Source organism: Lampris incognitus, chromosome 12 (assembly GCF_029633865.1).
Source record: "Lampris incognitus isolate fLamInc1 chromosome 12, fLamInc1.hap2, whole genome shotgun sequence".
Lineage (NCBI taxonomy): Eukaryota > Metazoa > Chordata > Actinopteri > Lampriformes > Lampridae > Lampris > Lampris incognitus.
The window spans coordinates 51,460,028-51,483,975 of NC_079222.1; the positions used below are offsets into that span (position 1 = coordinate 51,460,028).

Sequence of the window (23,948 nt, forward strand, 5' to 3'; positions counted from 1 at the left end):
TATCTGTGCTTCTCCCTTCACCATATAGTGGATCTGTTGCATTTGAATGTGATTGTTTTGCTGCTTTAGTTTGTGCTCTGGCTGGATTTAACAACCTACTAGTGATATCTGTGACACCAACTGCAGTGTGCTTTAATAAACGCTACTGGTTAGAATGTGAACGTTTTATTTTGTGTCTTTATTTTCATTCCAAGCTATACATGTACAAATGATATATAGAGAGAGAGAGAGAGAGAGAGAGAGAGTACAAAGAGTATAAATGTGAATGTAATTACAAAATGATAATAAATAGTCAAGAAGTACAAACATCCCTTCTACCAGTCTTGAAGTGACTGGCTGTGATAAGGTTCTTAGTTGACTCTGGTTATTCTGCCACTTCATTCGCTAGCTGCTCAAGATGAGCCATGTCTTGAGGCCGTTGTTCCGTCAGGTCGGTGCTCAGGTGCCAGATGTTAACCTGTCCATCTGTGCCGCCCACTGCCAGCAGGCGAGTGTTCCTGGAGTTGAAGGCCAGACAAGTGGCTGCTTGGCCTGCAGAGTTCTGTTCTATTGTTGCTGCTGGTCGAAGGGACCTCTGGCCCAGGTCAAATATCTGTACGACACCTTAAATAAAAAGAAAAACATTTAGGACATGGGTAGATGTGGTCCTCAGTAGAGCATCAGTCTTAGACACACTGGCACTGCTGACTGAATACATCCATTCAGGCTGAATGTGTTTTGCATCTCACTAATAGAAGCAGAAACTCAGTGGCTGATATGTTGGGCATTTCACTGGAACTGTTTATGTGACATGTCTTTTCGTTTCATCCTTGCACATATTACTTACGTCATGTTGAAGCCCCTGTGGGAAAACCACAACTCCCAAACCCTGGTAAACTCAGTGACACATACACACTGACCTGTACAGGTCCACATGGTTTAATTTCACTGCATGATCGTTAACGTAGCTGTAACACAACAGAGCTCAAAAGCTACACACTAGACTAGGACGAACAAGACTGGAAGGTGACAATTTTTTTGAAATATTTGTCAAGATAGGCACATGAAACATGGTTGGATTGCAAAAACTACACAATGTATTATAACTGTATTACCATCATGTGGTCATGTGACAACTAAATTTTGACAGTAGTTCATTGTAATTCCCTTGTGTTGGTGGCCAAGGCCTACAAGTGGATGGATCAAGTATTTATTTAAGGAAATAATAATTATTATTTTATTTATACAGCACTTTTCTAAAACAATGTTACAAAGTGCTTCACAAAAAAAGATAAAACCAGACGAGGCAAAAAGAAGCATAAGATCAAATAACAATAAAAAACAAATATCAAATGTTTGTAAAAGCTTTCATTAAAAGAAAAGTTTTAAGATGAGATTAAGAAGAAGTTAGAGACTTGGTTTGTCTTAGTTCAACAGGAAGAGAGTTCCATAGTGTGAGGGCTCTAACAGCAGAAGCCCGATCACCCTTTGTAACCAACCGAGACCTGAGAATAACCAGCAGGGCTCCATCTGTGGATCTTACTGGTCGAGGGGGACATACCAAGTCAGTAAATCACAATTGTATGAAGGAGCAAGACACGTTAAAGCCTTAAAAGTGAGCAGTAAAATTTTAAAATCAATTCGAAATATAACAGGGAGCCAGTGTAGGGAGATATGGTCGTGGTCTGATATGATCATGCCTCCTTGCCCTGGTAATGAGCCGAGCAGCGGCATTTTGTACCAACTGCGGACGGCGGAGGGAGCCCTAAAGTGCATTACAGTAGTCGAGCCAAGAATCGATAAAAGCATGTACAACTTTTTGCAGATCAGCAATTGGTAAAAATAACCTAATTTTGGAGACAAGCGCATGACTGAACAACGTGTTTCATTTCATTATCAAAATTGAGGTTAGCATCACATATTACCCCAAGATTCCTGGTAGCCTGCCTAAGACTACTTGACAGACCACAAAGATAAGTAGCAAAAGGGCTGATGGAATTTTCGGGACTGAACAGAATGACTTCAGACTTATCATTAAAGTTAAGAAAATTTTTGGAGATCCAGGCTTTAATGTCAGAGAAGCAAGTTGTGAGATTTAATAGGGCACTAGGATCTGCGGGTTTTAGTGGCATGTATAACTGAGTGTCATCAGCATAAAAATGGTAGAGCACATCGTGATTTTGATGAACTGGCCAAGGGACAGCATGTATGAGAAGGGGGCAAAGAACTGAGCCTTGAGGGACACCACAACTCAACTGAGCCACCGAGGAGGTAGAGTTACCCAGAACAACAGAAAAAGTTCTGTTGGTGAGGTAAGAGCGTAATAAGTTAAGAGCCGAGCCTTTGATGCCAACCTGTCTCTAAGCGATGTAAGAGGCTGTTGTGATGGACCGTTTCAAAGGCAGCACTTAAGTTTAAAGGAACTAAAATCGAACAGTCACTTCTGTCTGCAGTCAGCAGTAGACCATTAGTGACCTTAACTAGGGCTGTCTCAGTACTATGAAGTGCTCTAAAACCAGATTGTAAACTATTAAAAACAGTATTAGTGTTCATAAAAGAAATGAGCTGAGAAGAAATTACGCTCTCCAGAACCTTAAATACAAAAGACAATTTGGAGATTGGCCTGTAGTTACTTAGGGACGGGGGGTCTAAATTAGGTTGTTTCAACAATGGGTGAATGATGGCATGCTTAAAACTGTCTGGAAGAGAACCAGAGGCCAGAGAATTATAAACAAGGTACAATCCCGAGGATTTACATGCAAATAAAAATACAAATTTTGATAATTTCTACTGCTGTCATGACAAAAAACAATAAGTCGAGTTTATTTTATAGCCGAGAATTACAAAATAGTCCCAAAGTACAATACAATCAGATACAATCAGTGTAATATACGACACTCCTTGTCCTCAGACCTTGGAGGTGTGCAGATGGTGTAGCGAACTAAGGCACGAGACAACTACAGACTACACTACACATCAGCCAGAGTCAACAGGCTCCATTTAGTAAATTCCTTCAGGATGTGGGGGGCAGCATTCAAATGCATTTACATGGAAATGCCCAAAATGGCTCGCCCTTTCAGTCTGCCTCAGACCCATCGCCTCACCTCTGGTCCAACAGAGCCTCAACTCCCAAGCACGGGATGGGACCCCTCAACAAACACTCCTACCTAATAGTGCCTGTTCTCAGGGTCCCTCTGATAGAGACCCAGATTAGATCGCCCACAACATTGTGCCATTTGAACTGTGTCAGATGTAGAGGTTGGATGAGCTGCTCTCTTGGACCTGCGTGATGGCACAGCTTCCCATTAGTCTTTGGGAATGTTTGGCTTTGCTGAGTTTCAAACCAATGGTTATCCAGCGCTAAAGATAGTCCTGCATTTGGAGCAGCACCCTGGAAGGAGACCCAGTCACAGGCAATGTGTCAGCAAGCCACTTTTGTTTTTTCCAGTGCAAATAATTTGCATTTTAGCACAGCAATCTTCTGTAGTAGTCTGGGACAGGCGCTGCATCTTCTGCAGCAGTCTGGGACAGGCGCTGCATCTTGATGGGTTCAGGAAGTGTCCAGAGTCATCGTATAATTCATCGGTTGTGATATTAATAAATTGCTCTACTGATAGATGGCAGGTGAGTGACCACAATCTTTAGACGTTATAATTGCAAGGATTCAGGTTTCCACAGACACCATTGTTTTGGTACCAAAGCAGGAAAAATAAGAAAATATTTAAAAATATTGACAGAAACTTCAGCGAAGTAGACAGCAAAGTGATGAAGCCTCTGCAGAGCAGCAGGACTGATACAGGTATAATATTACCTTTAATTGCTATTTTTGTTTTAACTATCCCCCCAAGTCCCAATGAAAATCAAAAAAAAAAAACTTCATTCTATGGATTTGCCAATGTTTCTATTGGTCGGCTGGTGTTCAACCGCCTTAAGTTCCCCTGCACAACTCCCCTTCTCATGTCCCTACACTGACTCCCAGTAGCTGCTCGCATCCAGTTTAAGACTCTGGTGCTAGCTTACAGGGCAGTGGAAGGAACAGCTCCTCCCTATCTCCAGGCCATGGTCAAGCCCTACACCCCCGCCTGACCACTTCGCTCTGCTGTCTCAGGACGCCTGGTTGCCCCATCGCTCAGAGACCCCTGCTGCCGACCGACCCGGTCACGGCTCGGTTCTGTCCTGGCCCGACAGGGGTGGAATGAACTCCCCACTGATGTCAGGACAGCGGAGTCGCTGCCCGTCTTTCAGCACAGGTTGAAAACTCACCTCTTCAAGAACTACTACCCTGTTACTTGTTCTTACCACTTATTGTATTCACTCATTTAAAAAGAAAACCTCTTTCTTGCACTTTTACTTTAGCACTGGTTTTGCTCTTAGATGCTTGTTTAGATGCACTTATGACCTCTGATGACTAGTAGCTCTCCTGATTTCCTACGTTAAATGATGCACTTATTGTAAGATGCTTTGGATAAAAGCGTCGGCTAAATGACTGTAATGTCATGTCATGTTATGTCATGTTATGTAATGTAATGGTTGCTGAGCACATCCCATGACAGGAAGGGACCTGTTTTACATATTCATTGAGTAGCATGTATGTAATGTCCATTTTATATTGACGCTATTTAAATTAAAATGGTGGAGCACCTCCATAACCGAATGGTTTACAGCTCATGAAGTATGGCCATTTGGTTGCAACTGTTGCTGGTTCAATTCCAGCCAGCGGCCTTTGTTGCATGTCACACCCCTCTCTCAATCACACATCTGTTGTCTGCCTTACACTTCTGTGATGTCATTAAGTTATGAAATGCCCACATGGCCAAATAAGTATGATTGTGATTGTAATATACGGTGCATATGTAGACCACGTGTCACATGGTCTACATGGGAGGCGACTGAAGTGTCATGCCCCTCTTGCAGTTATGAGTCATTCAAATGGTATGAGAGAAAATAAAGCCTGCTTCTGTATGTAACATCTGGAACTCTCTCCTGAGCTCCCATACTTCATTGAGGTTTTACCACTGGCGTTAGCCTGGACCAGTCAGCCATCCCACCACCTGTCAATCATCTGTGTGCCGCGCCTTTATGTCGGTTTTCTTGTCGTGACTGAATCTTGTAGAGGTAAATAGACTAAACTGTTCATCTGAACATTAAGTACACATGCTGCACAACATCAGTACTGGGGTGACTCAGAGATTCACTGAAAAACTACCTTGTACAGTCATGACTGACAGCCACGACGATACAGCTTACTCTGCACAGCACAAAGAGACTGAGCAGGTTGTCCCACAGCATGCCGGGGCTGTGGACACAGCTGGAGTCATGAATACTTCTCCTAGCCTCGTAAATACAGAAGGAGTCCTACATTTAGAAATACTTCACTTATAAAAGTGCTTCACCACATCAGAGTGGATGTCACTCAGAGAGTTGTGGGAAAACTAACTTATGCATAATTATCAACAGATTTCCGTTGATAATTATGCATAAGTTAGTTTTTGTAATAACAAAAAATAACTTGTAATTGTTTGCCTGTTGTAATTAACCAGTTAATTACAACAGCCAAACTCAGGACCGGGTTTGGTTTAGAGCAGGGGTTTTCAAAGTGTGAGGCGCGCCTCCTCTGGGGGGCGCCAGAGAGCTTCGGGGGAGGCGCAGCGTGAGATAAAAAAACGTGACGAAAAAGTAACCGTAAACGTCTAGCTAACTTTAGCTAACTTCAGCAATGCTTGGAGCAAAAAGGATGGGTTTCAGTAACATGACCTACAGCGAGAAAGGAGGCAGCGTCTGGGGCGAGCAGGACGCGGAGGAAGTAGGACCAGGACTATTTACAGTTTGGGTTTTCATGGCTCGGTCCTGATGACGCCCCACCGCCGCAGGGTGTTATCTGCCGTTAGAGAGGAGCTAGCTAGCTAGCTGGCTAGCGACGGTATGAGACCGTGTAAACCGTGATACCAAGCCCCCAGGTCTGGTGAGCAGGCCGCCCCGCAGGAGGTGCTGGATAGGATGCTGAAGGAACTGCGGTGACAGAAGAGTCAGTGACGCATTTAGCACCGTAAATACCATGGCAACCGCAGCATCATGCCGAGTGGCGCTGCGCATAGCTAAGGCAGGTAAACCCCGCTTTACAACATAAAGATAAAGATGTTTAAAACGTTTAAAATGTTTAAAAATATGTTTAAAACATAAAGATAAAGATGTTTAAAACGTTTAAAATGTTTAAAAATATGTTTAAAACATAAAGATAAAGATGTTTAAAACGTTTAAAATGTTTAAAAATATGTTTAAAACATAAAGATAAAGATGTTTAAAACGTTTAAAATGTTTAAAAATATGTTTAAAACATAACGATAAAGATGTTTAAAACGTTTAAAATGTTTAAAAATATGTTTAAAACATAAAGATAAAGATGTTTAAAAACGTTTAAAATGTTTAAAAATATGTTTAAAACATAAAGATAAAGATGTTTAAAACGTTTAAAATGTTTAAAAATATGTTTAAAACATAAAGATAAAGATGTTTAAAAACGTTTGAAAAAGATGTTTAAAACGTTTAAAAATGTTTAAAACATAAAGATGTTTAAAAATGTTTGAAAAAGATGTTTAAAAAAATAAAAGATCATCTTCAAAGATATATCATTTATTGTTGAAACCCGTTTCTATGCCTGAGTGGAAGATACATTATAGCAACAGCAATAATAGCAGTACTAATTGGGAGGGGGGGGCGCAGCTGTTTTTATGTTCTCTGAGGGGAGGCTCACTTTCCTACACTTTGAAAACCCCTGGTTTAGAGGGACCTGGTTTAGAGAGACCTGGTTTAGAGGGACCTGGTTTAGAGGGACCTGGTTTAGGGGGAGGGTCACAGGAGACAAATGGAGCAAGTGGATTGTTTGCAGGGTGTTATGTCACTTCTCTGAAGTTGCCAACCCCAACTTTAAATTTACTGAAAGCTGAAAGGTGAATTAAAGCAGTCATCCTCTGCTCTCCACATCCACACAGAAAACCAGTGCTGAGAAGTCTGCAAGCGGAATGTCCGTCATTAAGAAGTCAGTAACAAAACCACCTCTAGTAACAAGACATTTCCATTTTAAGGTGTTTGGAAGGTACCAAGCTCAGTTTTGGTCAAAAAACATCTGGATGCTTTACCTTGTGCAGTGGCAGCAGCGAACACCACAGGCCTGGCTGGAGACCAGCGCACATGGAACACATACGAGTCGGACACCCGCAGGGAGAGCAGAGGCTGGGCCTGCAGCAGAGAGTGCAGGTGTGCCATGCCGTCTGCACCCACGCTCAGGAACAGGTTCCTGCAAGACCACAAACACACAAAGCCACTCGTGACTACATGTAACCCGTAGCAGCCACAGTGTGCCATCAACTCACCAGGAAATAGTCCACACCCTTGTAAAAACAGCACCCTCTGACCAAAACTAATGTCGGCAGTCTAATGTAATCCAAACGTCATCAAAACATCTGGGAATAGTGTTGTGTATTAACAACAGAAGCATCAGTTGTCCATCCTTTTCCCTGGACTTGTTTCCAACACGTACGTTCCTGGAAGTGACCCGACATTAAGTGCTAGACATTAGCTTTTGTCTCGTCACTGGACTTACTTGTTCAACATGGAAAATGTGTTACTGTTAAAAACAACTACTTGCAGGTCCACATGATAAAAACCACACCTGCAGATTTGGTGATGTTCTTTTTGTAACAGAAGCTGAATGTTCCCCTGTAACACGGTGGACACCTCATTGTTCCTACACAAACGAGAAGTGTTTGTGTCGTGAAAATGTAATGTTTTGCTATAAAATGTAATGTTTTGCTATAAAATGCTGACATGATTTATTTTTACACTGGCTGTTGGTAGCACTTCTGCAGACAGGTGGTTTTGGCCCGACAGTAACAATAATGACCACAGGAAATGGATGATCCGCTGTGGCGACGGGAGTAGTAGTAGTAGTAGTAGTATAACAATAATTTCCACAGTTAAACTGTATATAACAAAGACTATGGTTTCAAACCTTCAGTCTAACCACAACTGCTACCACAGGTGTCATGCCATGGAGACTTTAGGTGTTCATAGAGGTTCATAGAGGCTGCCGTGGTGACTTCAGGTGTTCATAGAGGTTCAGAGAGGCTGCCATGGTGACTTTAGATGTTCATAGAGGTTCAGAGAGGCTGCCGTAGTGACTTCAGTTGTTCATAGAGGTTCAGAGAGGCTGCCATGGGGATTTCAGGTGTTCATAGAGGTTCAGAGAGGCTGCCGTAGTGACTTCAGGTGTTCATAGAGGTTCAGAGAGGCTGCCATGGTGACTTTAGGTGTTCATAGAGGTTCAGAGAGGCTGCCGTAGTGACTTCAGGTGTTCATAGAGGTTCAGAGAGGCTGCCATGGTGACTTTAGGTGTTCATAGAGGTTCAGAGAGGCTGCCATGGGGATTTCAGGTGTTCATAGAGGTTCGTAGAGGCTGCCATGGTGACTTTAGGTGTTCAGAGAGGTTCAGAGAGGCTGCCATGGGGACTTTAGGTGTTCATAGAGAAGGCTGGCTCACTGATGACCAGCGCACACAGAGCTGGAGGCAGTACAACAGGACGAGGCACCTGGTTCAACAGAATGTATGTCTCAAAGACCAGAAACAGTCTCAGTTGATTTGCTAATAGTTTTTACAGTTTCATTTTTTACTTGTACTATTGGACAACTACTAAACCCATCCCACTTGTGCCGATAATACATTTGCTTTTCCTGGGGGCGTCTGGGTGGTGTGGCAGTCTATTCCGTTACCTACCAACACGGGGATCGCCAGTTCGAATCCCAGTGTTACCTCCGGCTTGGTCGGGCGTCCCCACAGACACAACTAGCCATGTCTGCGGGCGGGAAGCCGGATGTGGGTATGTGTCCTAGTCACTGCACTAGCGCCTCGTCTGGTCGGTCAGAGTGCCCGTTCAGGGGGGAGGGGGAACTGGGAGGAATAGCGTGATCCTCCCACGCGCTACGTCCCCCTGGTGAAACTCCCCACTGTCAGGTGAAAAGAAGCGGTTGGCAACTCCACATGTATGGGAGGAGGCATGTGGTAGTCTGCAGCGCTCCCCAGATCGGCAGAGGGGGTGGAGCAGCGACTGGGACGGCTCAGAAGAGTGGGGTAATTGGCCAAGTACAATTGGGGAGAAAACGTGTGAAAAAAACGTTTTTTGCTTGTTCTGGACAGGCGACAAGCTTTAGTGTTGAGACCTGATGACCATAATTTTTTGCTGTACAGCTGAGTTGTTGGCCCCCACCGGGAGGCGCTACCCTAAATGCAGCACATGTATGGAGGGGCAGCCCTGCATGGTGAGGATTCATATCTTGAAAGAAAAATTAGCATCTCCCAATATCAAAGTATCAACCCTCGTTCTTGAGGAGTAAGTGCTTAACAAGACGAACTTGAGACGAACTTGCAAGATCGCTGCACATAAAAAACTCAATTTATTTGAGATAAGAGGGACTTGCTGGTATAGCATAATACCCAGAGCTGGTGGGGCTCCAACAATCTTTGTGGGACGATTAAGTTGAAAGGTGCAGATTGATTCGAGAGGTTTGTTGTGTGGTGAGCACATTAAACTAAACTGGAAAAATGTTTGAAACGCTGTGAGAACCCTTGAGAGTCATTATATTCCAGCATAACATTAACATTACAGTACACAACAATATGTGATTTGACTGACCTTCAATTTTTGAATGTGCCCCTAAAACGTTTAATTTGGGGGGCACATGCTTCTAAAAATGTCAATGCAGAACCCTGATGTTCTGTTCTCTAGTTCTGAACTGGTTATTACCCAGGAGCATGGTGATGGATGAAATGTTACCTGTGGAAAGGAGAGCAGTGTATAGAGTGGACTGGGCTGCCACGTGGCTTGAACGAGAAGACAGCTGGAGCTCTTAGCGCCACACTCTGCCCTTCAGTTGATACTGCAGCCGGGGTTTCAGCTGAGAAGGAACATCTGAGTAGCAGGCCGCCCTCTGAGCCCACTAGAAAAGTGTCTGGATCCCAGGGAGACAGGGCTAGTGAAGTAACACCCGCATACATGTTCCTCCAGGCCTATGTGAGAAAACACCTCTGCATTTATTCTGTTCTCAGTGTGAGGGTCTAGAAACACTACCTGCAATTTATTCTGTTCTCGGTGTGAGGGTCTAGAAACCCTGCCTTACATTCATTCTGTTCTCGGTGTGAGGGTCTACAGACCCTGCCTTCCATTCATTCTGTTCTCAGTGTGAGGGTCTAGAAACACTACCTTCCATTCATTCTGTTCTCAGTGTGAGGGTCTAGAAACCCTGCCTTCCATTCATTCTGTTCTCAGTGTGAGAGTCTAGAAACACTACCTTCCATTCATTCTGTTCTCAGTGTGAGGGTCTAGAAACCCTGCCTTCCATTCATTCTGTTCTCAGTGTGAGAGTCTAGAAACACTACCTTCCATTCATTCTGTTCTCAGTGTGAGGGTCTAGAAACCCAACCTTCCATTCATTCTGTTCTCGGTGTGAGGGTCTACAAGCCCTGCCTTCCATTCATTCTGCTCTCAGTGTGAGGGTCTAGAAACACTACCCTCCATTCATTCTGTTCTCAGTGTGAGGGTCTAGAAACCCAACCTTCCATTCATTCTGTTCTCAGTGTTAGGGTCTAGAAACACTACCTGCCATTTATTCTGTTCTCGGTGTGAGGGTCTAGAAACCCAACCTTCCATTCATTCTGTTCTCAGTTTGAGGGTCTAGAAACCCGACCTTCCATTCATTCTGTTCTCAGTGTGAAGGTCTAGAAACCCGACCTTCCATTCATTCTGTTCTCAGTGTGAGGGTCTGGAAACACTACCTTCCATTCATTCTGTTCTCAGTGTGAGGGTCTAGAAACCTGACCTTCCATTCATTCTGTTCTCAGTGTAAGGGTAATGTAAGGTAAGGTAAGCGTTAAATAATAAAAAAAATAAGTTTGAGTGATTTTTTTATACTTATCACAAAAAAAAGTGTTTATCTTCTGTTCTGTGTTGTCTTGTTGTTCAGTGTCAGTCGGGGAGGGAGGCAATGTGAGAACAACAGAAACTAAGAAACTTAGCTTACATTTTATCATGTGTATTACTAACAAGATATCAATATTTCATCGTTTAAATATCAAGGTTACAATTAATATTAACACCGGTATATCGCCCAAACACCCCAAACTCATATCTGACCTGAACTTGAGGAAGTGATGATAAACTGGAGAACAGTGGCAAGAGGGTTGTCATGAACTGAACCAAGACTGTGATGTTGGATGGACCAACACCACCCAATGCAGCACTCACATTAACTTGTGTAACATGTTGTAAACTAAAACGCATGAATGAATGAATTAAAATAATTAATCTACATTTATGTATCAGTTCAAAACGAGTGTAGAGAACTGGCCTGGTCTGTGGCAAATACATTGTGTTACCCCACTTGAAATAATTACACTGTGCCTTAAGTGTCATGAAAACTGCCTAACTTGAATCCAACAATGTTAACCACACAAATATCATTCATAATAAAATTTGCAATGATCCACGCTAAAGCAATATCTAGGTTACAAAATAAAAAATAAAATAATGTCACTGGCATTGTCAGCGTTGTCTAGCATAGGCTAGCCTTTCTGGCTAAATACAGCCAGCTGGCCAAACTTTAAACTTTAAACAACAGCACAGAGCTAAGGCCTAGTAACAACTACTAATCATTAGTTTGTATACCTATCCAGAAGCTCACCTGGATGTGTGCACTGCTGCTGTGGGGCAGCTGTTGTCTAACGAAGGCAAAGCCCGAGCTCAGAACGAACCTCCCTTGGGCTGAATCCAACATCCAGATCAGGACCTTCCCCCCAGAGCTGGCACTCAGCACCCCGAGCTCTCCTGTCTCCTGAACAGGCACCCAGTCAACCTGAAGACAGACGAAGATTTACTACTTGGTTTTAATCCTTTTCTGTTGTGATCAGTAGAGGACATGATATTCTTATTCATCTGCATTGAATCTGAAGCACAGCAACCATTTCAGCACCATGTTCGGCCAAGGGCGTCTGGGCAGCATGGAGGTCTATTCTGTTGCCTACCAACACTGGGATAACCGGATCCAGTCCCTGTGTTGCCTCTGGCTTGGTTGGGCGCCCCTACAGAAACAATTGGCCGTGTCTGCAGGTCGGAAGCTGGATATGGGTATGTGTCCTGGTCGCTGCATTAGCGCCTCCTCTGGTCGGTTGAGGCGCCTGTTCAGGGGGTAGGAGGGACTAGGGGGAATAGCGTGATCCTCCCACACACTATGTCTCCCTGGTGAAACTCCTCACTGTCAGGTGAAAAGAAGCGGCTGGTGACTCCACATGTATCAGACGGAGGCATGTGGTACCCCGGAGCAGGCTCAGAAGAGTGGGGTAATTGGCTGAGTACAATTGGGGGGGAAAAGGAGAAAAAAATCCCCCCAAAAAGAGATGTTCAGCCAAGTCCCTAACTCTAAGCATGTTGTCTCTTATAAGGTAGCCATTTTATGAGCAAAAAGTGCTCCTCCACCATATTATTCTGCAAACCACTGTGATGGCATTTAATTGACAGGGTTATTGACCTGATATACTGCTTCTCGATGACTGTCTGCAGACATTCCAGCTTGGGCCACTACAGGGTCCTGCGTCTGACTGATGTCCCAGGCCAATACCTCTCCAGTGTACAGACCCCCTGTGGCCACAGACACACAAAAGGCTTCGATGTTGACCAGTTGATCATCTTTAACAGTACGATTATTTATGTCTGTGTGATAAATCGGTCTGAGATTGTTGTATGCCGTATACTGTCATATACTGTTGTATACTGTAGTGATTGTAAAGCCCTTCAGGACTACCTTGTGAATTTGGGCTATACAAATAAACTTGACTTGACTGACTTGACTTCCCAATCTTAATTGCATTAAAACTTGCACATGACACAGTGCTTGCAAATGTATCAGATGTAACTCAAAATATAAACTTCACAATGCCAATCGTAAAGGTCTATTGTTGAACCCAATAGGAAAACAGCATACCTGCGATGAGCGAGGGATGGATAGGGTGAAAAGAGAGAGCTGTAACTGCAGCAGCAACATCTATGATCAGGTCTGGTTGGTTCTGATTCACACACTGACGATCCAGATTCCAGGTGCACACATATGAACTCTCATTGCTCCAGTCTCCATCGTCAATACTGCAGCAAGGACAATATGGAATCAGCTGAATAATGATGAGTATATGGTGATGACACTACAATATTCAAGTACAATGTTCTCTGAAGTGAAATTCTGCAAATTGTCTTGATACAGTCTCCATTGTGATCTATCAGATGTGCTGCACCACAATCCAATATAAGACATTCCAATGTGTTAGGTCTGCAAACACTTAAGAAAGTTAATATTTATGTTTTATTTTCATATGAAAGAAGTATAGGTGGCAGGTGAACGTACCGACCATAGGCACAGGCAATAATGGAGCCTGTGCAGTTCCAGGTTAGACAGGTTACATGAAGACCCCTCTCTTTGGCACCAGGATGTTGAAGGCAATGCGTACATGAGACCTGCAAACACGTACCTCTTATCGCATCATATAATCATAATCATATAACTCCTATCAGGGGAAAAGAAAATGGAGTGGACTCATTCTAAGGGTAGGAAACTGCCCCACCAAATTCAACCATCGACTGAGGAACAAGTAGAGGTATTTAATTTGTCTCTCAAGCCAGGGTTGTATATATGCTTTTGCTTAAACAGCTAACATAAGCCTACTAGAATATAGAATATAGCAGTATAAAATGCAAAGCACATGAAAGATGTTTGTGGTCATCTTACTGGTTCTTACCGACTGACTCTGGTCTTCCCAATTCACCTGGAACCCATCAAAGGCGTGACTCTTAGTATTCCTGGACAACTCCTTGATAACCACATCTTCAACTTGATGAAGGAATGTATTTAAGCCCGATATCTCCAGCTTGTGGACGCTGTGGGAGAGGTGTTGCTCCAGTCGCTGATCCTGTGGTTCTGTCTGGCTACTGCTCACAGTAGTGGACCCAGTCTGGACTTCAGCGTTGGCACTGTGCACTGTTCTGGTCTGACAGCCTTTCTAAAATACCAATGCGTGAAGTAGATTCAAAGCACTTTAATCTAGTTTACTTGTTCAAACTAATGCAAATCTGACTGATTAAAAGTAAGCAATTAAGAAGTCAACCACAACAAGAAAAAGAAAGGGTGCATATTTTCAAATTAATTATGGTTGGAATTATATTGATCAGCTGTTGCCAAACTTGATTTTCTCACGGGCTACTTTAAAATCAGAAGAAAAAACAAGTTACCCAGCAGTCACCTCATCAGTTCAATCATACAGCTCATCCCGATACTGAACACCTTGAAAGCCAAACAATTGTTCCCCACTGCAATATTTACGAGACTACTTTAAAGGAGCGCTCCCTTTAGAATTACAAGACGCAATGTTTTCTAAGCCACTATTTTCCACAGAACATCAATATAATCAGTAGGCAAACCAAAAGCTTGAACGCTCATGTCCATATTATCTTCCGGCTGATCACTATTATTGCCAAAAACGTTGGACTTAAAGGAATGCCACATCCTTTTACATAGCAACTCCATTCACACTTAAAACATGTTTAGCTATTTCAGGAGAAGTGCCAATGTGTGCAATCTTTTCAGATTCTGCATAAATGTTAAATTTCAAAGTTTTATTAATGTGCTCGCTGTTAAGCAAATCACTCTCTTATCTCGAACTTCTTCTGGACACTTTCTCTAACCGTTCCTACCCCTACAGCTCATACACTACATACACATACACATAAAAACAATAGTTTTTGCAGTTCATGTTGCTTATATTCATCTAAACAAAAATCTATATATGTAGTTTTTAAGATATTTAAGATTAAAGTTTGAAAAAAAACTTCATAGCATTGTGACACCATCACTCTGTACGTAGCAGATGACATTTTGGGAGGGTGTTCTAGCTAGCTAGCTAGCTAGCTAGTTAGCTGCTTAGCTAGTTAATGACTGCGCTAAGGCCATATAATGTAGGGGCGGACTTGATCACAAGATCACGGGTTCAGCCTTGTTGCTGAATCTCTTCCCTCTCTCTCGTCACGCCTGCCTATCACCACTATCCTAATAAAAGCTGGTAAAAAACCAAAGCAAACATATCTGCAAGCAGCAAGTAAGAGGGCCAAGGACAAATGCAGAACAGGTGATATGCAGGGGAGTTCATGTCAGCGCGTGGCGGTGAGCAGTGCTAGCTAGAGCACACATGCGCCACCTAAGCTAGGGCAAGTACTTCTACCCATCACTCTTTCCATTTGGCCAAAACAGACAAGCATGCACAGGGTGCATAGCATTAACCTTCTTTGCTGATGTCACAGTCGATGCAATTAAACTCTCACTATTGTATAGAAGTGTTAATTTATCCTCATTACACCTGCTTTTTTGAATAATCACACTGACATGTAGGGCACAATTTACAGCGCACGTGCGTAAGTAAAAAATAACTCTCTTGTAGGTGCAGCATCGACCAGATTATTCGGCTGACACTGGGCTACATGGTGCATACATCAAGGACTATGGGCACAAATGCAGCTTACGGGAATTAATTGGCATGCGGGTTAGTTTTGGTGGTGAATTTGCATGGAGCACAGAAGAACTGCTAATATGAACATATGAAAGCGCCTCACTACAAATTAATGCGACTCAAGTGTCTCGAGCTTTTTGAATAAATGGGTATGGGGGGCTGAATACTGCAAGGCTGCCTGAAGTATGTGGAAATGATGGCCACACATTTCTCTTCCAATAATTTTAAGTCAGTGACTTTGACCAGCTTTATTTTGATTTAGACATGGAATTCCAGATATGCTGACATATTAAATTCTGGTTTCCTCGCTGTTGTCAGCAACATACTGTAACAAACCTTGCATTGAGTTTTAGCCTTTAAATTAATACGTATAACAATAAAACAGAGATCATGACATCCCCAACAGCTGATGGAGGTCTACCCAGGTGTAAGCCCTGGTGTATGTTTTATTGGCTTTTCTCGCTTTTTTTCTGGTTGCCAGATTGGGGCACACAATGTGAAGGTTGGCAGAGACCATGTTAAGGAGTCACTGCAGTGGTTCTGTTGTGTACAAGGAAGTTGTTTAAAAAACCTTTGTTAAACTTTACTTATTTTCTGTCCGATTGATCCATACTTGGTAGTCTCATCAGCAGCCAGTCAGACTAGCTTGGTCTAGTCGGAAAGACATGAAGTGAGGAAGCCTCTTGGATGAGAGGCGAAACGTCTTCACATATATAGACCAAGTCCAGCTGCACCTGATTCAAGTCCTCTGGAGAACCATGACGACCTGGATGAATGAGAACATCCACAGACACGGTGGAAGATGGTGTGTTGCAGTTTTTCATGGGATCACTGTTGAGGTTTTAAAATAAAGAGGCGGGATTTATTTGTGTGTACAGTCTGTGAGACTGCCTACCAGTGGCGATTTAATGCACAGGCTTTCCTGAGCCGAAGCCCAAGGGCTCTGAATGTCCGCATGTCTTTTAATAATACCAGCGCGGCGCCCGCTCGGGTGTAATCCCCCCTGCGACCACAACGTGGATTGCAAGGGTCGGGTGGCGCTGTTCGTCCGGTTGTCTGTCTTTCCTCCACAACCGCTCATCCGAACAACTTGGCGCTCAACACGGCACTTCCCTGGCCCCCGGCAGCCAACGCGCCAAGCGTGACGTGAAGGAGGGCGGTGGGAGAAAACCGAAGGCCAGACAGGCAAACAGCTGCTTATGTAATAGTATTGTAACGATCACGGATCAATAGGCTAAGTAGACACGTTGGCCGCTGGCTAACGGGTCTCACCCTTTAGTCGAGCGGTTAGCGACGTCTCCCGCGGTGCGGGCGATACGGGTTCGCGTCCCGGCCGCGGCACTTCCTGTGGTTGCCTCCCGAATTCGCTGCATTGGTGTCAGAAGTGGGATGGTGAGGCCATCGGAAGCGTATGCGGCCACAGGCGTGAAGGAGCTGATACACTTACTTCCCGAAGGAGGAGGGGAGTAGTGTAACGTGCATGGATCAGTAGACACGTGGGTCCTTGACTGACGGCTCGGACCCTTTAGTCGACCGGTTAACGTTGTCGCTTGCGGAGCGGAAGATACGGGTTCGCGTCCCGGCTGTGGCGACGGTCTTCCAGACTGCCCCCCCCCCCTAATTCGCTACAGCATTATCAAATAATGATAATAACTTGTATTATTATTTTTTTAGGGGAGGGTTAATGTCCTAAATCCTGTGTACTGATTGGCCAGTTTGTTGCCAGTGGTGATTTGTTGACACTGATTGGCCAGATTGGAGTCAGCGTTGCAACATGTTGAGCTCTGGCAACCTCTTGATTAAGAAAAACAAAACAAAAAACACGGCGGAATTTCGGAGACATGAGAGCAGTGCTCAAAAGCGAAAGGCCCAAAAAGAAATAGAAAAGCGAGACCAGGAGATACTCAAAAAAAAAGACAAACCGAAGTTAACGGGATTTTTCAAAAATGCTTTCCTAAAGGCTAGCGCGGCCAAGCGGCAGGGGGAGCCGGGCCCCTCAGCTACCCCACGACTCTCCGAGATTTGGCTGCCAAGAGAACCAGGCGCCGAGCCTCCTCGGGGGGAGCCGGGCCCCTCAGCTACCCCACGACTCTCCGAGATTTGGCTGCCAAGAGAACCAGGCGCCGAGCCTCCTCAGGGGGAGCCGGGCCCCTCAGCTACCCCACGAATCTCCGAGATTTGGCTGCCAAGAGAACCAGGCGCTGAGCCTCCTCGGGGGGAGCCGGGCCCCTCAGCTACCCCACGACTCTCCGAGATTTGGCTGCCAAGAGAACAAGGCGCCGAGCCTCCTCGGGGGGAGCCGGGCCCCTCAGCTACCCCACGACTCTCCGAGATTTGGCTGCCAAGAGAACCAGGCGCCGAGCCTCCTCGGGGGGAGCCGGGCCCCTCAGCTACCCCACGACTCTCCGAGATTTGGCTGCCAAGAGAACCAGGCGCCGAGCCTCCTCAGGGGGAGCCGGGCCCCTCAGCTACCCCACGACTCACCCAGATTTGGCTGCCAAGAGAATCAGGCGCCGAGCCTCCTCAGGGGAGCCGGGCCCCTCAGCTACCCCAAGACTCTCCGAGATTTGGCTGCCAAGAGAACCAGGCGCCGAGCCTCCTCAGGGGGAGCTGGGCCCCTCAGCTACCCCACGACTCTCCGAGATTTGGCTGCCAAGAGAACCAGGCGCCGAGCCTCCTCAGGGGGAGCCGGGCCCCTCAGCTACCCCACGACTCTCCGAGATTTGGCTGGAGTTTCATTAGTCCAGTTTAACCTGCAGGAGTTTCATTAGTCCAGTTTAACCTGCAGGAGTTTCATTAGTCCATCTTAACCTGCAGGAGTTTCATTAGTCCAGTTTAACCTGCAGGAGTTACATTAGTCCAGTTTAACCTGCAGGAGTTACATTAGTCCAGTTTAACTGCAGGAGTTTCATTAGTCCATCTTAACCTGCAGGAGTTTCATTAGTCCAGTTTAACCTGCAGGAGTTACATTAGTCCAGTTTAACCTGCAGGAATTGTTACATTAGTCCAGTTTAACCTGCAGGCGTTTCATTAGTCCAGTTTAACCAGCAGGAGTTTCATTACTCCAGTTTAACCTGCAGGAGTTTAATTTCATTAGTACATTTTAACCTGCAGGAGTTTCATTAGTCCAGCTTAACCTGCAGGAGTTACATTAGTCCAGTTTAACCCAGGAGTTTCTGAAGGCTGCTGTAACGAGTTCTGCTGCCACAGAGGAAATAAATTCGTAAGGAGTGAAAACAAGTTCTTAAGTGTCTTTACTGCAGAAATGAACCAGGGAAGAAATCCGTCAAACACCAAGAAATGTGTCTGTCACAGATGATGAGCTCAAGCAGATAGTCTGAGAAATGAAGACAGAGAAAATAATAATTATGACAGCGAGAGGAATCGACTCGCTAATGAAACTGTCAGCTGACTAGTGGCTAACGGGACAGTGAGCGTCAACACGTCCAACCCAACAGAAACTTTGGTAAGCAGTCAAACGTTGTTTGGAGGATGTGAACACTGCAGTTCAAGTTCATTCACTAGAAGTCTTGCTTTACCAGTGTTATTTTGTATGGCGCAGTCAAGTCAATGTTATTTGTGTAGCCCAATATCACAAATTACATATTTGCCTCAGTGGGCTTAACAGCAACACAACACCTTGTCCTTAGACCCTCTCATCGGATAAGGAACAACTCCCTAAAACCCCTTTAACAGGGAGAAAAGCTAGGAAGAAAGCTCGGGGGGGGGGGCACCAGCGGAGGATCTCTCTCCCAAGACGCACAACGTGCAATGGATGTTGTGTTTACACAATACAACATTGAATGAGGATAACACAATTATAATGGACTTATAAAATAAATGAAGAATATGATGAGGAGGATGCAGAGCAGGGTCCAGACGCCACCGGAACAGTCCAGGACCCAAGCCACGCGACCAGCATCATCATGTAAAAAAAAATAAATGATATGGATTTATGAGATATATGATAAGAAATTGTGATGAGGGGAATGACAGGTGCCATCACTCACTAGAAGGTGGAGGTTACTCCAGGACATACAGCTTACTTCGCCTCTTCTCTTGCTAATGTCTGAGTGTACTGTGAAAAACAGCAAACGGTGTTGCGTTCCTATAAATATTCTAGTGATGAAAATGATGTGAAGATGCATCTTCTCACAACGCAGCCCACGCAGCCCACGCAGCCCATGCAGCCCATGCAGGCTCCGCCGGCCGTTCTGGCTGGCGTCCGTGGTCCCGGACAGTGATTGTGTTTAGCTTGGCTACACTATGTGCTCTTGCACTTCTTGACGTTTGGGTGTGTGTTGTTGTCTTTGTGTTGCACTGCCCTGGGCTGGGAAAACCATGTTTCGTTTCGTTCCATGTGCCAAGTGCACCACATGAGTGTTGCTGATCCTGAAAACAACGGGAAACGTGCATGGACCGCTAACCTCCGTCGATTCAACACAGAGACCGGGTTCACGCCAACAAAACCACATGTCCCCGCGCCTGAAACCATGTATTATATCATTTATCTGGGACGCACGTCCGCATGAGCCGGTCTACTGGAGCGGTCTACTGAACACGTTGCGCCAGCAAACCGTGTCCCTGGTCCGGCGGTACTGGGCGTATTGAGGACCGGGTCTGAGGCTAATCTCTAGTCCGGCGGTACTGCGCGTATTGAGGACCGGGTCTGAGGCTAATCTCTAGTCCGGCGGTACTGCGCGTATTGAGGACCGGGTCTGAGGCTAATCTCTAGTCCGGCGGTACTGGGCGTATTGAGGACCGGATCTGAGGCTAATCTCTAGTCCGGCGGTACTGCGCGTATTGAGGACCGGGTCTGAGGCTAATCTCTAGTCCGGCGGTACTGCGCGTATTGAGGACCGGATCTGAGGCTAATCTCTAGTCCGGCGGTACTGGGCGTATTGAGGACCGGATCTGAGGCTAATCTCTAGTCCGGCGGTACTGGGCGTATTGAGGACCGGATCTGAGGCTAATCTCTTGTCCGGCGGTACTGGGCGTATTGAGGGCCGGATCTGACACTAATCTCTAGTCCGGCGGTACTGGGCGTATTGAGGACCGGGTCTGAAGCTAATCTCTAGTCCGGCGGTACTGGCCATATTGAGGACCGGGTCTGAGGCTAATCTCTAGTCCGGCGGTACTGCGCGTATTGAGGACCGGGTCTGAGGCTAATCTCTAGTCCGGCGGTACTGCGCGTATTGAGGACCGGGTCTGAGGCTAATCTCTAGTCCGGCGGTACTGGGCGTATTGAGGACCGGGTCTGAGGCTCATCCATCATGTCCAACATGGAGCTAGTGCTGCACCGCCTCCCTGTTCAGGAAAACGCTCATATGGAAAGCATACCGTCTCGTGAGCGAGCTTCTGAGATTTCCTCCATGTGGACTCAACGCCCACCGAGTCCAGGGACTCCTTAGTAAACATGCTGCCGACTTGACAGCTCACGTTAAAGGTCCACCGAGCGTCCCGCTGGACTTCCCACTTGGACGTATAAGGACACGCAAAGACTGCGGAGTCGAGCCCCGCTCGTTCCCATGGAAGTGGCTCAGGACTCGGGAGCGCGTGAAGCTAACTTCCTTCCTTACACGGATCTTCTGCATAGCTTCCGTATCGCGCGGCGCACAAAGCATGCGCACTAGTGTTTCCTTTAACCCCGCCTCCCCGCCGTTCATGTGAGTGACAGTGCGCATGCTCGTGGCACCGCGCGTTCATGGGAAGAAGTAGCTCAGCTGGTCGCTGGTGTTTGTTTCGGACGCAGCGGCGCTGGTGAATTCTCATCCACCATCCACCCATCCATCATCCACCCATCCATTATCCATCATCCACCCATCCATCATCCACCCATCCATCATCCACCCATCCATCATCCATCATCCATCATCCACCCATCCATCATCCACCCATCCATCATCCATCATCCACCCATCCATCATCCAGCCATCCGAACCGCTTATCCTGCTCCCAGGGTCGCGGGGTGCTGGAGCCTGTTATGTTCATTTAATAATCAGTCGTTCTGTACTAAGTCAGACATATAGGACAGACAGACATATAGGACAGACAGACAGACAGACAGACAGACAGACAGATAGACAGATAGATAGATAGATAGATAGATAGATAGATAGATAGATAGATAGATAGATAGATAGATATCCACCCACCCACCCAGCCAGCCAGCCAGCCAGCCAGCCAGCCATCCATCCATCCATCCATCCATCCATCCATCCATCCATCCATCCATCTATCTATCTATCTATCTATCTATCTATCTATCTATCCATCCATCCATCCATCCATCCATCCATCCATCCATCCATCCATCCATCCATCCATCCATCCATCCATCCATCTATCTATCTATCTATCTATCTATCTATCTATCTATCTATCTATCTATCTATCTATCTAGCTATCTATCTATCTATCTATCTATCTATCTATCTATCTATCTATCTATCTATCTATCTATCTATCTATCTATCTATTCGTGTGTCTATCTATCTATCTATCTATCTATCTATCTATCTATCTATCTATCTATCTATCTATCTATCTATCTATCTATCTATCTATCTATCTATCTGGTCTGCTCATGGTGTAAAAGTATACAGCACGTCTCTAGTCTACTGACCGCTCAAAAGCGCCTTTCTTAACAATGTACGCGTCACATTCACCCATTCACACACACACCACACACACATTCACACACTGATGTGGAAACTCCCCCACAGGTGGGTCGGTATACAGCTGCGTCTTCATGTGGTACTTGTGGCCTCCCCTGCCGGCGTACAACAGACTGGATGTCAGTGTTTGTGCATGCAGCCTGCATGCAGCCTGCATGAGCTGCTGGTTCTGGTGCAGCAGCTGTGGTGTTTCGGTGTCTGCTCCGCACTTCAGACACGTCTGCTCACATCCGGGGACATCTTTGCGCGTCTCTTCACAGGCAGGTTAGTGTGCCAGGTTTGGATGGTCGGTCAGAGGGGAAGTCTTCTCTGAACAGGGCTAATTTACGCTGAGACGCGTCCACGTGTGCACAGAGACCCTGCACGGGTCGGCCTCGTCCCTGCACGGGCCGCGTCGTGTGTGACGGGTTACTTTGCACGTGTGAGTGACTGGTGTGCTGAAACCTGTTGTGTTGCTGGACACTCTGGAATGTTTCAAGACCCTTCTCATCTGATGCTCCTTTTAGCTTTATGAAGACTTCACAGTTTGCAGTAAAATAAACACAATAGTATTACTAAGCAAAGAAACGCAAGTTTTATTTCAGTTTTCACCTTTAGTCCATGGTTTCACCTGTGAGAGCCTTTAAAGGCCTGCTTGTCCTGCCGGACAGCGACCGCGGTGAAACCAGACCTACGGTCCGGCACTAGCGCGTGTCTGTTGCCAGATCTCGCGAGAGTGTTTTGCTGAGACAGAGACGGGTTTCGCACAGAGTTCATTTCCCCCTTATTTGTCCGTCTGAAAAAAGGCCAATGTAAGGTCAGAATGTTAGGCAGATATGTGCTTTGTGGAGAAATGGGTCCACTATCTACTTCGGTGACTACGGGGCGGAAAGACCGGTGCGTTCTGACGTCCACTCCCCGGGGAGCTGCCGCGCGGCTCCTGCAGGGGCGGGGCAGGGGGCGGGGCCCACATGACACATGATCCAGCTGCAACGGGCCAATGAGCAGCAGCGTGCCACATGCAGAGAAACCATCGGCAACAACCTGAAGTGACCAACAAATCCACACATCAAAGTCGGCGAGCAAATCCCCGTATGCACCGGGTTATGTGTTACTTGTTGGAAAAGCAGTAGGAGGACGCGCACACGTATTTCTCCTGCCCCCTCTCACCTCCTCTGAAATTAATTCAGCTACCACACGTTTCCAACTCAGTTGCCATTGTACTGTGTAGTTCACACGCAATGCAAGTTGTGCTGCACAATATCCAAAGGAGGTGAATAAGGTGCAGCTGGACTTGGTATATATCCGTGAAGACGTCTCGCCTCTCATCCCAGAGGCTTGCTCACTTCGTGCCTTCACGGATATATACCAAGTCCAGCTGCACTTGATTTAGTTCCTCTGGAGAACCATGACGACCTGGATGAACGGGAACCTTCACAGACGTGCTGCACAACACGAACTCACCTGCCGTGCACAATAAGAGCAAAAGGAGGAGGAAGAAGAAGAAGAAACACATCAAAACACATGAAAGAAAACTCCCATCCTAATGTCGTGTACCAAGAATAAGCAGACGTCAATGGTGCATACGACCCAGACATGCACTCCGTAAGAACATTTAGAAAAATACATAAAACAAAAACTACTAAGACACACACAGACACAGGAAATGGCTGGGTGCGCCGTCTCCGTTCGGAACCGTTTCTGATCCAGTTCGTTCTATA

General features: G+C 45.7%; 1 protein-coding gene across 1 annotated transcript; it reads right to left on the reverse strand.

Moving 5' to 3' along the window:
• Positions 1-364: 364 nt before the first annotated feature.
• dync2i2 (dynein 2 intermediate chain 2) lies at positions 365-21,162 on the reverse strand. The gene is made up of 9 exons (XM_056290913.1): positions 20,912-21,162; positions 13,811-14,071; positions 13,420-13,529; positions 13,006-13,163; positions 12,553-12,662; positions 11,710-11,880; positions 9,807-10,039; positions 7,116-7,273; positions 365-603 (listed from the first exon to the last, which is right to left on the reverse strand). The coding sequence occupies exons 1-9, from the start codon at positions 20,987-20,989 to the stop codon at positions 365-367; spliced, it is 1,518 nt and encodes a 505-aa protein (XP_056146888.1). The 5' UTR covers positions 20,990-21,162.
• Between the last annotated feature and the right edge of the window lie 2,786 nt (positions 21,163-23,948).